Source organism: Haliotis asinina, chromosome 7 (genome assembly GCF_037392515.1).
Source record: "Haliotis asinina isolate JCU_RB_2024 chromosome 7, JCU_Hal_asi_v2, whole genome shotgun sequence".
Lineage (NCBI taxonomy): Eukaryota > Metazoa > Mollusca > Gastropoda > Lepetellida > Haliotidae > Haliotis > Haliotis asinina.
The window spans coordinates 5,678,287-5,695,306 of NC_090286.1; the positions used below are offsets into that span (position 1 = coordinate 5,678,287).

The 17,020-nt window shown below is 40.1% G+C and overlaps 1 protein-coding gene across 4 annotated transcripts in view; it reads right to left on the reverse strand.

Moving 5' to 3' along the window:
- LOC137291338 (serine/threonine-protein phosphatase 6 regulatory ankyrin repeat subunit B-like) overlaps nucleotides 1–17,020 on the reverse strand; it is a 70,758-nt gene that overhangs the window by 22,322 nt on the left and 31,416 nt on the right. For all 4 annotated transcript variants that reach the window (XM_067822644.1, XM_067822645.1, XM_067822643.1 and 1 more), the window contains exons 4-11: nucleotides 10,906–11,019; nucleotides 4,610–4,714; nucleotides 3,011–3,109; nucleotides 2,082–2,183; nucleotides 1,300–1,500; nucleotides 875–973; nucleotides 452–553; nucleotides 164–265 (exon numbers count right to left, since the gene is read on the reverse strand). In XM_067822644.1, the coding sequence (XP_067678745.1) occupies nucleotides 164–265; nucleotides 452–553; nucleotides 875–973; nucleotides 1,300–1,500; nucleotides 2,082–2,183; nucleotides 3,011–3,109; nucleotides 4,610–4,714; nucleotides 10,906–11,019 (924 nt within the window). The remainder of the gene's footprint in view (nucleotides 1–163; nucleotides 266–451; nucleotides 554–874; nucleotides 974–1,299; nucleotides 1,501–2,081; nucleotides 2,184–3,010; nucleotides 3,110–4,609; nucleotides 4,715–10,905; nucleotides 11,020–17,020) is intronic.

Genomic DNA, 17,020 nt, shown 5'->3' on the forward strand with positions numbered 1-17,020 from the left:
TCAATGTTGGTCTTTCACTCCGTTGTTATCAACAGACCACAGCCTTGGACGGTAATATATTTTCAACAGTCTAATTGTACATGGCATGATAAACAAGAGGAGAAAGGGGTATCTGTACATGAATCCATGTTTAGTTTGAGTGTCATGGATGTGACGTCATTACCTCTCTGGTTGCGTTGACGTTGGCTCCCGACCTGAGCAGCATCTCGCCACACTTCTCACCCTCCACTGTCCTGGCAGCGATGTGCAGGGGGGTCTCGAAGGCCTGCAGGGGTAAGGAATAGGGGCGTTTTGAAAGGTAAAGGCGAAAGCAGCTTTTTTTCTCACAGCAGATTCAATAATTGTAGATTGTAGATACCGTGTTAATATAAGTTGAAATTTGGTAATTACGTCGTCTAATCAAAGTTTCAATGTACGTCAGTGTACGTCAAGATATGGTACTGCATTCTACCTCTCCTCCCTTGAGCTCCACCTGTGCACCGTATCCTAGCAACGTCTGGACCACCTGAGGCTTGCAGTGTTCTACTGCCACATGGAGAGCAGTCGATCCGTCCTGCAGTACACAATGATGACGTTGTTCTCAAAACACCTTCAAGGCATTAAGACCTTACATTTTATCATTCCCTCCAAAATGACAAAATGAAGAAGGGATTATTTAGTGAAATTTTAAGGGAACTTTTTCCAAATTCATTTTGATCACAAACATTCTCCGAGTAAAAAAACGAGGACGTCAAAGGGAACACTACAGATGTGTTGGCTGGCCATCTTATAATCAGATCACACAACAATACACTCAGGAAGGGCTAATTTTGTTTTGCAATAACTGGTTTCTTTATAAAGCCTTGTGTAAGGCTGTTGTGGTCTGTGGTCAAACCTTGGTTTTAGTGTCGACGGGCGCTCCTTTCTGCAGCAGGGCCTTCACCACCGCTGTGTGACCCTTCATGGCGGCCGCGTGGAGGCAGATAGCGCCGGACTGAAAACACAAACAGAAATACACTTCTGTACGATAAAAAAACTGTCGAAACATAAATAACAGCAAGAGGTGCGTGCATTTACACATGTGTTAACATCACCTTGATCAATAAGGACAATAACTGGTTAAACTCTACTGGTTCGATAGTTTTGTTGTTTAAACACTTGAAACATGGATTTGACAACTTTTGCAAAAGCTACATTTTATTTTCTTTGGCACGGCATTTCATTACTTGATGGGTTTTTCTGTGAACAGTAATGTCATGAGAACGTCAATGTTATCAATGGGCGCTCTATTGTTGTTTTGAATTGTTCTTCACAGAATACCTTATTTGGCATCTGTAGAGGCACGCCCTTCTTGAGGAAGGCCAGTGCTGTTTCTGGATGTCCGAACTGGGAGGCTATATGCATCAGCGTGCTGCCATCCTTTGTCCGCGCGGACACAGACGATTTGAACTTGTCCACCAACAACTCCACGATGTTGGAGTTGCCTCTCTCTGCCGCGATGTGGAGCGGAGTTCTGTCAAACTGTCATGACAATCAGTGGGACATAGTAAACAGAAACAATCATCCTCCTAAAGCGTTTGAAACTGTTTAATGTCATTGCATGCTAATATTAAACCCCCGTTTGTCTCATACGCTCATACTTGATCACGATATCAATAAGAAATCAGCAAACGATGTGTTTGTTTGTTGTTTTATGTTGTATTCAGTCTCCTGGCGGAGTGTTTCTACAAAGCGTTCAAAATAATTACACCGGACACATATGAAAGAACCGAGGAAGTTAAAGTTTTACGTGTAAACGCTGGACTATAGTCATCACGGATGGAGATGACTTACAACAAATAATATCGGTTGTTGTAGATATGAACACGAACTCTCCACTTATTCTTTAGCTTTGTTATAATCTGAGCAAAGAGACAACGTGTCACGACTTAACACTGATTCCACAGTGAGGTAAAATATTCTGAATCCAAGATGACTTGTTTTATACCCTTGAAGTTCAAGGCAGGGTAACATCAAGCACCTTCTATTCAGGTCGTTTATTATGAAATAACCGGGAGTCGACCTATCGAAAATTAAAAGGAAGATGTTATTGCAGTATTTACGTTGTCGGGTGTGTTTGGGTTGGCTTTCATGTTGTAGAGGAACTTCACCAACGGTTCGTCTCCCTCCCAGGCCGCCAGGTGGAGCGCCGTGTGACCTTCTGCCTGGAAACAACATAACACACACGTGATGTAAGAAACAAACGAATAAAAAAAACCCCAAACAACAGAACAAAACACAACACAACACCAACAACAAAACAGCAACAAAAAACAAAACAAAAAACAACAACAAAACAAACAAAAACAAACAAACAAACAAACAAAACAAAAAAACTGAGTGCCGGGCTGTTGAAACTGTTTCGCATTCAGCTTAAAGTGTTACTTATATATCTGTTGATATTCCGCATGTAGTAAGGATTACGTATTTAAATGATGTGGTAATTACCTGATCTCTACCACGAAGGCAGATAGATACACAGCTGGGCGGATTTTACAGATACTATTTCACACTTAATTATCAGTTACGTATATTATATGTCTCCACTTCGAGGCACTGTGGAAGGAGCGTTATGCAAGGCCCAAATACGTGGAAAGAGACTTCTTTGGAAAGAGACTTCTTTAATGGACAAATACGAGCAAAATATATGAGTTCATATCATAGATGAAATATAGTGTTTACCTTACAACAGCACATTTTAAGACACAGCAGAGAGAAATAACATGTTGTACCCGAACTAATGTCAGTCTGTTACCTTGAGACATAACAGATCAGCAAGATATTTCGAGTGAGTGATTATGGCCTGACGCCGCTTTTAGCAATATTCCAGCACTATTGCGACCTAGGACACCAAATATCGGCTTCACTTCTTGTACAAATCGAAGATGGGCGCTTTAACCACTTGCTTTGACTACTCGGCTACCAAACTCGGCACTAAATTCCGAAATAACAAAAAATTATATTTCTTTTTTGCCCCTTTTTGTTGTCTCACATTTTGGTATTCCACGGGAGTCTTGCTGTCCAGGAGCAACTTGACCAGGTCAATGTCCCTCCGCCGGGCTGCGATATGTATTGCTGAATCCCCCGTGTCCTGTAAACAACAAACGCCAACAATACCGACATCAATATATATGTTTAGTAAGTATATTTTATACCCTGTCACCAGTCGCTGAAACAAATGTATCTACAAGCACCCCATACAAGTCTAAACTACACGACAAATCAAGACGCCTGCTCATTCTGAATATGAAGACGATCCTATGGGCAATATCATAAATAATTATTTTGAACAACTTGATAATTGTTTTTGTCTGCGAAATATGTTTTATTTCCGGAGACTAGAGCGTTTTGTTTGTGTCTCTTTCTATTTCTTTAAGAAAATTATATCATTCCATTGTTGTTCTTTGGTTTTTGTTTTTGTTTTTGTATAATTATGTATATATATGAAACGAATGTCTTCTATCATAAGGGTCCAGAGAGCAGAGGTTTTTTTTTTGTCGTTTAACGCCGCATTGAACATCTAGAGACGAAGGGTTAGTTAAGATTCTTCATCACAAAATTATAACCTTATATTTTGTACATATATTTGTGCGAAATACGTACCAATTTCATTAGAAGAGTACATATCTACTATTTTGATAAAAGTTTTTGTTTGTAATATGTTGCTGTTGTATCATTTGACAGAAAGCCATGACAGGTCTTGAATTTGAGCGTGATTGTAATGCTTTAAATTTGTCTCGAAAATGCCTTAACCGATGATAAATGCTGAAATGGCAACCGTGTTCATTCTGCTATTAGAGAACTTCTATACATATTGTTTTATACACAGACAGTGATGATCGCATAATTGATTTGTCCGTGCCACGATCGTTACATTGTATCGATACGCCTGTGTGCGGACTTGGATGTACAGGGATGGCACAGAACAAGCAGAGCATTTCTGGCACTGACGTCAAACAACTCGAAGAATGTCCTGGTTATGCAAACGGTCTTGGGTCCTATATTTGGTCCTGGAAAGTAGGCCTGTGTCCTTGAAATGAAAGATATGTTAGAATGCCTTGGAATGGACATAAGTATTGTGTACCGAACACTATATTCTGATCAATTTATCATACACGTTCGTACACATGCACCTGTCTTCAGGGGTTTCTGTTGTAATTTGAATTGGTCACGGGTTAGCGGTTGTCAGGACCTATTTTTCCACTGTCATGAGAACAGTGGCTGATTGCTTATCGTTCACACATAAATGCATTCTATTCTGACATACACAAAAATGTACCCGGATAAAGACCAGTGGATTTGATGGTCCGCCTCAGCTTCAAATACTCTTCGCCATGGACTGCCAGTTCCTCGTTCCTTCATCATATGAGCCTTAAGAAGGAAAGCTACAGCCATTCTCGAATAGGAGTGAGTAAGTTTTTTTACACCGATTTTAGCATTATTCCAGCAATATTGCGTCAAGGACTATAGAAATGGATTTCACACATTGTACCCATGTATAAACTTCAACCTGGCGCTTTAACCATTATTGTAACACACCGCCTTACCTCCAATACAGAACACTTCGTATTTCATGTTTTATTCTGCTTACCTTTCTTTTATGAAGAACCTGTTGTTCTGTGGACAGGAGCAACAACTCCCTGCATACGGCCACGTTGCCAACCTCGGCTGCCAGGAACAGGGGGATTGACCCATCCTGTTGAAAGAAAATACACACTGATCTGACATCATCCATCATGAATATAAAAATAAACGACAAAATCATATGCATGATTCATAATCTCATTGTCAATCTGACTATTATAAGTATACGAACCAACATCAAATAGTGAGTGTGCATCCCTCCACCACCTGTAGCAGCCTTCACAGATATAATCTTAATAATAGGAATAAAAATATCTGCTGGAAGAAATGTAAATGTTATTTTTCTGATAATAAACATTTGCTAGTGAATGAAATGATTCCAGGAGTTGTATTCTGCCACACAGGTAACACCTGTTACAAACACATGCAAAGGCAAACCAATCAATCATCTGAAGAAATACGGCAAAGTGGGATACCAATGGAAAAGTATAAGTGCTACGGACATAATTTTCGTTTTTGATGTGTCAAGTTTGAATATGCTATCTTATGTTCTCTTTATATAGAAGCAAAGCACATCTGTCGCTTATGATAATGATTTCACTGGGCGGCTATTTAGGCCGAAGTGGCAATCTAAAAGGGCTCAACAGGAAACAAAGGCGGCCAATGGGTCAGTGGTATCTATTGTAACTGTGATACTGGATATGAGGGTGAATATCTGAAGGCAAATGTGAAAAAACACTGATCTCAAACCAATACCATGCGCTCAGTAAGTCCAGGGTGTATAACAGTATGGTAAATATAGTACACCCTGCATACACGAAGATGCCCATCACCAAATGAGGTGCATTCTTCGAATATAAATACTACCTTATTTCGCTCGTAGTTTGTTGTGCTCGTACGGTTGGAATCATACAAAGGACACTGCTTTTAGATTATAATAAAATGATTTTGGTGATGTATATTTTCATCTCCTCGTCAGGTGGTCGAAAGAAATTCCTGTATTGCTTTTGGCTATATAAATATCTATATGCATTTTTGATCGTGAAGTGGAAATATATGATAAACAGTTAAGTGTTTACAAATTCTTTGAATATTTTGTCAAAGTTAAACTAAATGTTTTCTCAAGGATGAACGGTGACACTCACTGAAAGCTACAACCGATCTCAACGATTACTTTACATATGACGTTTATAAGGCTTCTTAGGTCTATTTGGCCTTTGAAACTTTCCACTCTCGCTCTGCCCTTGTCATTGTACTGTCTAATGAGAAGATCAATGTACATCAAATGCCTCTCTGTGTCCAGTCATTGAACGTTTAATGCTTCGAGAAACGTCTTTCAGTGACTAAAAAGTTGTCAAATTCTGTCATGTTCAAAATGTCGAAGTCATGCAGAAATAGACAATAAATGAATTGTATTTTCGAACATGACTTAGAAACTTTAAAAGACTCGGAAAATCAATGAAGTGTTTTGTGAGAACATAACATAACTGTAGAGCACTTCACCTCGCCATTGATCGTCATGGTTGTCGAGGTAACGCGAAGTTCCTCTATAGATAAGGCACACCCCATCAATATTCCACTGTCTACCATTATGCTACAGACATAGAATCAAATGTACAATCAATTTTAAGGACTTTCAGATCATTCCCTGTCGATTAATTGTCTGTCATTGTGTAATATCGAAAATAACCGAACAAATAGTCTCTTATTTCAACATAGGACTGTTCCTCTGTAACTTTCCATTGTTTTATTACAATATGAACGTCTCGCAGAAATGGTAGTTTATGTCACGGGATGAACAAGTTGGGGCTTTATCAATTACCGGGAATGTTAGCTCCTTAACGTTGTTTACAGCATTCAGTAGAAATTTGAAACCGTTATTTTGTAAACATGTGAAGGACCAATTCTACTGCCATTTCCAATTTTTACTTTTGCCACTTCATCATGAGTTTGTTCAAGGGAAACTTGCAAACCCATACCAAACATCTCAGGATCTAATTCAGACAAGGATTTGCCGTTCAGCCGATCCGAATTTTCTCGTGTGAAAGTGAAAAGATACACTACAAACAACAATGGTTACACGAAATTCCAATTCCTTGTTTCATAAAAAAATGGTATTTAGGAATGAATTTTCATTTTAAAGTCGTCACAGACTGCCCCTGTGTAATGAGGTAAAATGAATCATAATTCATCTTGCTCATTGCTTGCACCTATTATGTTGTTTTTGCATTTATTAAATGTGATTTTGTAACGTACATTGTAATTGAAATAATACCAAGTCCGTACCAGAGAGCCAAATGTTTTTAGCGGGCAAGCCTTGTTTTGAGACTTCCACGATTTCCAGATTTCCGTTTGACAGCATGCTGCACTACGTGTTTGCGAGGATCAGAGAGTGAGTGAGTGAGTTATATGGCGGCGGTCTGTAAGTAATCAAGTCTGGACCAGACAATCCCGTGATCAACAACATGAGCATCGATCTGCGCAATTGGGAACCGATGACATGTCAACCAAGTCAGCGAGCCTGACCACCCGATCATGTTAGTCGCCTCTTACGACAAGCACAGTCGCATTTCATGGCAAGCATGGGTTGCTGAAGGTCTATTCTACCCCGGGACCTTCATGGGTCACATCCAAATGAATGAGTTCTGGACTGACCATTGCAATAAGTTGCGCAACAGGACGGAACTCAGTCAGCAGGAAACGAGACTGCTGTGTAATCAATATTTTAATTTGCATGCCTTTGCATGTGTTTGTACTGCACTCTGCAACACGAGACCAACTATGATAACTGTATGAGGCGGATGTTCATGATGCAGTGTGAATTGTACAAAAGACACTGCTTTTCGCTATTTTGCTGGTGATGGGAACAGTTTTGATGCTATTACTTGAGACTGCAAAGGATTTAAAAATCAAATAAAATGAATAATAGTAGGGTGAGAATCAAAAGTGAAAGCTTTAGTTTTGTTTTATTTAATGTCATCTGGTGAAACACTGAGACGTAAATTTATCAATGAAATACACGTTTTCGGTCAATTTGTAAAATAAATAAGACATTTAGTCGTTTTGCAATTTGCCTGTGTAACACTTTCAGACGTTCAGAGTGTTGAATAGTATACTATTGATACTCTCTGTCCTCTTTCCATTGTCATGTCTTGGGGCACATTGGCGTTCCCATGATACACAAATCAGGAGTCTCTTTGATCTAAAGTCCTTGCATGGCTTTGGCTTGGTATAACACGTGGTCGGTTCTAGGTTGTTGTCAGACATACACGTGTAAACATTTCATTATAACTTAGCAAATACCTATTCATATATCTTTCGTTGTACATCGTTTCCTGTTGCAAAAAATGTCCATATACAAAATTAAAAAAACACGTTCACGAAATAGAACTGGAATTTCGTTGTTTTTATTTTGAAAAAAAAATTGTTGGTATGAGTGGCCTATTAACGAGGTAAACAGTGTTCCTTTTGAAGCAGAAAAAACAACACTGAAGCCAGTTTATACTTCAATAACCCCAAAAATATAATCGAATTCAAAATGGATACCGGATATTGTTTCTGAAAATGAGTGTAACCAAGGTAAATACGTTCGTTCTAGATGACGCAAAGACGAAGAAGTCAACATATAAATGAATGACATCGTAAAAAAATATTTTCTCTCCCATTAACTATTCTGCAATAACAATCTTGTATTTTTCAAGCAATAAGAACCGATGGTATAGGGAGGCTTTCTATGGACAGACCTCGTGCGGTTCGGGTTCAGTTTTATTTTTATATATCTATTACTGACAGTGCAAGTATTACCAAAGAGATCGCGCTGATTATTATGCGCAAGTCAACTCTCCACAGCCAATGACAACATTGACGTACCGCGTGCTGTATTATTTAAACCTAAGTTTAAACTTAGCTGTAGCTGCAGAAGCAGTTATGAAAATGATATTGATTAAAGAACAAGGGCAGAATGACCCCGTGAAAAGATACAAGATCTTTCAGAAGAAATCGATGATCTACAATATTTAGTACTCGTCTAAAATGATTAGAAAGCTCCTTACTGAAGCAATAGATGAGATTACAAAACCACTGCAATTGGCCATGTTCATTGTGAGGCAACATTCGCATCATAAAGAAATGCATTTTTATTGCAAAGCAAGAATTAATATTCCAAGACAAGACCTAGTTGGAGACACACAACGTCCGGTACTGAATGTACCGGAATACGATGTCTTACTAACTGATAATAGCCGCGCTGATTTCGAAGAGAATGCGTGAATTATTGACAACCTAAAATCAAAATAATAGAAATAGATTGTTTATATCGATTTTATGCTATTGAACAAAACCGAAATGAATATTCGAAGACGGGATTGAGATGTGTATTTATGGTCGCAAGGGAATTAAAATGTATTTTTGTAATAACTAACTAACGACGTGCACAATGAACCCCACGTCTGTCATAAGCAATAACTCGTGATCAATAGTTATGCTAACATATTTTAACATGTTCTTGACCTATCTATATGTATCCATGGTGACGTATATCTGAGCTGGTTTTCAGGTCAACGTTTGTTTGCTGTGGTTTGTTTCCGCATCTGTTTGTTATCGACATTTCATTCAGTGAGTGAGTGAGGTTTTACGCCGCACACAGCAATAATCCAGCTATATATGGCGGCGGTCTGTAAATAATCAAACCTGGACCAGACAATCCTGTGATCAACATGAGCATCGATCTGTGCAATTGGGAACCGATGACATGTGTCAACTAAGTCAGCGAGCCTGACCACCTGATCCTGTTAGTCGCGTCTTATGGCAAACTGAGTCGCTTCTCCTTTTATGGCAAGCGTGGGTTGCTGAAGGCCTATTCTTCATTTCATTCAGAGTTCTGTCACTGTCAACATTGAAAGGAACATGTCCGTATTTCGTATCCATATGACTATCATATAATGAGGGGAAAAAATAAGGGATCACATGAAAGGACAAGTGCTCCTTTAATATTTCCCAATATCTCGCTTTGATGCGATTCTTTGTTTTTTTCCCATCAGCATATATTCCAACTATCTGCTGCCCATGACAACCGAATCCCCTAAATGCGCATGCGTGTTTGTGATGGGTCCTATCATGGGAGTAGAATGCTCTCACCTCACTTGGTATAGTCGGTATTTGACAGTGATGCATTAACACATATTCATGACCTAGTTCTGTAGAATCGTAACCCAGCTTTTAGCTGACAGCAAGAGTTGCATTGGTATTTGCATCAAGATGTCTTGGTCCTATTGGTGTGTATGGTGCATCAAGTCAAGTAAAATCGGTTTCCAGCATAAAGTGATCTTAGATTTCGAATGGTGGATTCAGTTTTTGTTTGTGTTGCACGTTTATTGGACAAGGCTCTGTGAGAGTCTTTTTAGACTCAATTATATTTAATTCTGTAAATTCGTGCCAAATATAGGTCTCAGACATCTAAACCTTCAGCAAAAGCCAGAGGTAGGCAGCTTGCAAACCCGGAAACATGACTCGGACAAACCGAGATCTGAGCCCAGGATCTGAGCCCAAGATCTGAGCCCAAGATCTGAGCCCAGGATCTGAGCCCAAGTTCCTGGCATTCACAAGGGACTTGAATAATGATGCGTTTCCAAGTATGGAAAACAAAGATACGTTGACTGATACGTGTACTGGTTGGTTGAAAGTAGTTCTTGAGACATTAAGTTCCCAGTGAAGACATCATGGAACTCCAAGCATCATCTCATAGCAAGCTAGGCCGTGGGACCTGGACCAATAAGTATACTGCCGGCTCCAGATTGCTCACCGTTTACCATTCTATGGAGGGATATGGCGGGAAACAACACAGAAAGTACTAGGCTCGGTAATCTGACCAATGAAGCAAAACCATTTGGAAACGCCTTTTCGCTTGAGCTGGCATGTTTTGTCACTGGAATGCCTGAACAGCACTTAAGGTATAGGGTATGCTTAATTGTAATGAATTACTTAATGGAAAAGATTGATTTCAGGAAGCTTACATTTCTAATATTTGAATGTGAGCATGAATTTGACCAGGGCTGATTTAGATAAAGGCAGGAAAGAGCTATGGCAGAATTGTCTTCCTGGATCAGAGATTTCCTGAATTTGCGAAAAGTATGTCGTTTTGGTTGATAATCCTATTCTTAGCGTTGCAAGTTCAAATCTTTTCAGTCCAAAACTGTAATTATCTGCCCTTCATTTAAACACTTTGCCGTTAAATCACTGCATGTGAATGTGGAAGAGACGAATGTCTTCGTGTGAGGAGAATTGGTCCTGAGTTCAGGATCATACCTTGTCCTGGGAGAGCCGTCCATCTTTACCGGATGCCCTGAGAAGCAGCTGGACCGCGTGGACAGCTCCTGCCGACCGGGCACACGCCATGTGGATGGGCAACTGGTCACTCGGCTGAAACACAGCAACAACAGGTATTTTTAACATGGAGACAACATCATCACTCGGGGTACTGCAAGACAACCAGAAACATCGCCAGTGTGTGGATAATGGTTTGATGGGACCTACCTTACTTCGTCTTCACCATTGATAACAGTCCGGATGAAAGAGGCTATTATGTTAAGATACGTTAAACATCATGGAGATTCCCTTGCTTGATACTGACATATCTGGAAGATGAGTGAGTGAGTTGAGTTTTACGCCGCACTCAGCACTATTACAGCTATATGGCGGCGGTCTGTGAATAATCGAGTTTGGACCAGACAATCCAGTGATCAACAACATGAGCATTGATCTGCGCAATTGGGAACCGATGGCATGCGTCAACCAAGTCAGCGAGCCTGACCACCCGATCCCGTTAGTCGCCTCTTACGACAAGCTGAGTCGCCTTTTATGGCAAGCATGGGTTGCTGAAGGCCTATTCTACCCCGGGACCTTCACGGGTTTTCTGGAAGATGACTTTGGAGAAAATCTTCTGATTTTAAAGTGAAAACATTCTAATCAACCAGGTTACATCTTCCTTGCTATTGCAAGTTTTGATAAAAAGATTGTGGTAAATACTATGAACGCATTTATGACCATAGTTTCGTTTCGGGTGTGACGTAAACAATTCGATTGGTCTGCTTTTCAAAGAGTGATGCCATTCGAATCGGACTAGAGTATGGTTTACGCTGTTTTTTTAATCAACATTCCAGCAATATCAGGGAAGGAGAAACCAAAATGGGCTTCACACACTGTACCCATGTGAGTGGGTGAGCGAGTGAGGTTTTACGCCGCACACCGCAATATTGCAGCTAAATGGCGGCGGTTTGTAAATAATCGAGTTTGGACCAGACAATCCTGTGATCAACAACATGAGCATCGGCCTGTGCAATTGGGAACCGATGACACGTGTCAACCAAGTCAGAGAGTCTGACCACCCGATCCCGTTAGTGGCCTCTTACGACAAGCACAGTCACCTTTTATGGCAAGCGTGGGTTGCTGAAGGCCTATTCTACCCCGGGACATTCACGGGTCGTACCCATGTGGGGACTAGAACAAGGTAATTACAGCACAAGGGATAATAGAAAACTATATTTCGCAACGACGGCTTGTTTAACGCAGCTATGTTCCAGTCATGTGGGGCGGTCTGCAAATAATCGACCAGACAATCTAGTGATTGGCATTATGAGTTTCGGTCTACTCATTTGGGATACTATGACATGTGTCAACAAAGTCAGTGAGCCTGACCACCAGATCCTTTTGGTCGCTTCTTAAGACAGGTATGAGTTGCTGAAGACCAATTCTAAACAGGATCTTCACGGGTAGATATAGTTATTATGGTGCAATCAGTGAGTATAAATTCAAATCAATACAACGAATACACGAACAATCATTTTATTACAGTCATATTTAACTTACATCACTGACAATATTTATTCAACAACAGCGACGTGAGCCACACATCCAGTACAACGGGCCGTGACAAAAACGACGACCCTGCCTGACAACGTCAGGATTAAGGGTATTTTAACCCAGATTTCTCACGGAGTAAATATGATAAATAGACGCCATAAATGACGAGAGTCCTCGACCCCCAACCCTTGATTTCCGCTCTGACATTATCAAGCATCGTCTAGCTCTGCGGCGAGACAGTTTATGGGTATATGACAGGATTGATGGTGATACGGAGGATAGAGGATGCAGACAATGTACTGGAGAGTAGCAACCGGGGACAATGGAACGTTCGCCAGAGCTGGTTAATTGGAAAACGGTTTACCTAACGCTAAATCAACCCACTGGAAACTGGTAATAACCCATTGGCTGTAACTATGGCATGTGACTGGCGGTATGAATTTTATCAACAAAATATAACATATATTCTTTAATACTGAGAGGTTCTGACAATCTCTGATAGTGACTAATAGTGACTGTCGCGAGGAAACAACACTAGTCATTCACAATACAATGGGACTGGGAATTTTGTCAGAGTAATAAGTCATTGTTGAATTGATAAAGATCAAATATTGGACGTGACGGACGGTTTGCATCGGATGAGGCCAATGGCCCAGAGCCCTTTGAATCCTATAACTCGAACCAAACTGTATTCTACATTGACCTGCATAGTGGTATGATTTGACAAACAGAAATCACGGGACTAAAAACATTAAATCATAAAAAAAAACAAAATCAATATGAAATGATCAGTTCATTTGCAACACGAATTGTACATAATTTCCACATACTATAATTTGGCCTCAATGAGAAATTGGCTTCCCATAGGAACTCGAACCCGGTCTTCGGCGTGACGAGCCAACGCTTCAATCACTGTGCTACCCGACTGCCCTCGATTACTTGTGAATGTCACCTGAACAGTACAGTATTCAACATTACCATGAAAACGCTGGCCTTAATTTCTTGGCACTAGAAAGTACCTATCCCTATGTAATTATAAATACTTCCCAATGGCCCAAGGGTTTCGGACTGGGCAAGAGGCCTCATCCCAACTAATAGCTTGTGAAACGTAATTATCAAATCCTCATATTATACCGATGCCGCCGTGTTGATGTATTTTAGGTAGTTTTTATATTTCTTCGATGAAATACGTTTTCCCTTTCACACAAAGATTCCTCCTTGTCATACACAACTGAACAGACATTGATATTCATGAGGCATTTAACCCATACTAGTCTCTACACGATCATTGCTAAAACATTACAATGCCAAAGCGATAACACCAGCTCTGTGTGTGACACACCCATCTCAATGAATGATGATGCATTTAAAAAATCATCAGGGTAAAGCATCATTCATGTCTGTCCTTGCAATAGCTTTGTTGTGTTGAATAACAATACCCTTGTCCCATGAGTTGAAAAGAAATATCACGAATCGTATCATGAATATTTAAATCATCTACATTGCTCCAAGACCGGGTAACATACCACACAACCTCCTATGAATATAAATCAGTCAGCTATATTTTATTCAGTATATCACATAACGAGGAAATGCGGATTTAATTGCCAAGTGTGTCTGCCTGAATAGTCAACTACCTGCGCGTCCATCCTATTCTCCACGTCGTCAAATCAAACTACCACAACGAGGCGTGACGTCATGATGGTGATTAACGTTATGTAATGAAATAAACGCCGAATGTCAATAGACGTTGCAGCGTCGTTCACAAAGAGAAATTGAAACCCCATAAAACTCTTTTGCATATTTCCGGTCAATTTCCTTACAATTAAAGCCAAATGGAAACAACTTGTTTCGTTCAACCAGGAAAATTCTACCGAGGTTCTCGCTGATGCGAAGTTGAAGTCTTGTTGCCCCACTTTCGTTTACCCTTCTGGAAAATTGACGCTTACGTTCGTGGTGGAAGAAATTAATTGCACAATAAGTGCAGTTTTATCGAGCTTTCATTTACACTGATATGATCAGTGAAGCGAAAGTGAAGTAGGGATATACGTAAAGGCTGCCTTGTTCACTTGGATATCAACTACAAAGACAATTGATCTTGGAATACATATATGCATCCACAGCAGAGTCGGTCTGTTCACGTCACAAGCTTACCCAGAAAACAATCCTGGGAAATAATCGATTTCATAGAAACCATTGACAAGGGCCTTGCTCGCGTTAATGCATGAAAATCCGAACACACTCACGTCTCGGGACGCTGTTGATAAACCCTTCTCGGTAGTAGATAAAACAGGTTGCTTAAGGACCTGTCAACGGTGACTATTTTTGAAATTGCGACAGGATGTGACAAATCTAGACGAATACTTTTGTCATTTGTCAAAAGTGTGGGAACCCGTGCGGCTTTAACTGCGTTTCGGAAATCTTTAGAATGAAGAACCGCATTTGTTTTGTTAGACGGAGTCAGAAACATAACGACATTAGGTTACTCCTTATAACAGAATACTTTATTATAGTGGAGATCTGAAATGGTATAAGTTAAGATATACGGGTTATATCCAAACAATATCCAAACAATATCCAAACAATATCCAATATCGATATGGGTTATACATTGTGATATACTGTCTCGACCCATTTGCCCAGGCGGGGACGTCATAACTCCATTTACACCGAAGAACAAAAGAAAAAGTACCTCCATGCTTGATGGTAGTTAAAAATGAAAAAAACAAAAACAACAAGAAATCGTTGTTTGATTGAGATGTATAGATGCAAATATGCTACGTTTTGGCGACCGATTTCTGCCTAGTACATTTTTAGATATGTGTAATGTTTTCATCAAAATCTATTCAAATATTCATTTTGCCCTTAAGTTTACGATATCAGTAAACACGGTATTTCTTCAGCTCAGAGAAATGTGATTGATGGGTGCATATAGCGCCGTGTTCTATATACCCATGTGAGCAGAGCCCCAGGGCCTTGATGTAATATAATCGGATATAATGTCTTGTAAATTGATAGTTTTGCGAATACTCCATCAAATATCTCAGACTAACTCTCATAAGGCAACCCCACCAAGGGGAGGTAACTCATCTCTTTTCCAACACGTGTTTCAGAAAATGAGGAGAAAAGATACATTCATGTGTATTTTTGCTTAGCTAGTTCTCAGAAAGAGGCATATTTCAATATTATGCTATGTTAATGTTAAGAGTATTTCGATTTCCTTTTGAATGAGTGAGTGAGTGAGTTTAATTTTACGCCGCACACAGCAATATTCCAGCTATATGGCAGCCGTCTGTAAATAATCGAGTCTGGACCAGACAATCCATTGATCAACAGCATGAGCATCGATCTGCGCAATTGGGAACTGATGACATGTGTCAACTAAGTCAGCGAACCTGACCACCCGATCCCGTTAGTGGCCTCTTACGACAAGCATAGTCACTTTTTATGGCAAGCATGGGTTGTTGAAGGCCTATTCTACCCCGGGACCTTCATGGGTCGATTTCCTTTTGAAAAAGCCGTGTTCATTTTGTAACCCGTCAAAGAATTAGTCTCTTTTGGGGACGGTGGCTCAGTGGCACAAGAACCAGCAATTTTCTGTACAAAGTTGCGTCCCTATGGGTTCGATTCCTGTCCCATCAATGAAAACATTCAACTACTCCCAAAAACATATGTCGTATAACATTGTATGAAATAGCATCTGCCCGGCAGCCCGTTGCTTCCTTGTTACATGGCGGGCTTACAACTTTTTTGTAGCCGGCCCTGTCCGCCAATACATTCTCCAAGGGTATGTATTTGACCATGTCATTGACTAAGGGAAGTATTTCGAAAGTAATTTACAACTGTGGTAACTAGATGATGCCTGTGTGGTTCATGATCAATCAAACTAACTTCTACAGATCAACCTACCCATTTATCAAACACTAAATGTGACTGCTCTAGAGAATTCTTTCCGACACTTAATAATGTCATTCTTTTCTGATGGCAGTGACAATAAATGAATTAACAGTGACCCCCAAGTCATGGTTTTATTAAATTTGCTTTTGCGCATGTTTAAGTTTACCTCACTGCAAGTAATTCATTAATTACTTCCGTTTAACTCCTTGTCTCATTTTCCTACATTTAATACAGGGCTGGTTACATGGTAACAGGGCTGGGAACTTTCTCAGTTATCAGCCCTGTGGACTTCTTGTCTTTTTGTAGGAGTTTCATACACGGTGTATACCTAAGTAAACAAATCAAGAAAAGTTTGTCCAAATTTCATCAAATTTACGCCGTTACTAATCTGGCCTGAATCTGCTCCACCGTGATGTTTGTCCTGCAAAACTGGGATACACCTACACATAGCCGGGGTATCAATAGCGCATAGTTCTCAGCACCGATCGCCAGCATACCACTCAAACCTATCTTCGATAATCTGGCCTTCAATGGCTCGCCTTCAGCTTCCGCTCTTCTAGAATATTCCCAGAATGAGAAAGGGTTGTCTTTGTTAATGCGAGGGTCCGCTGGCAAGGACAAAAACTAATGCTATTTGGATTTACATATATTTACTTAGCTCGAC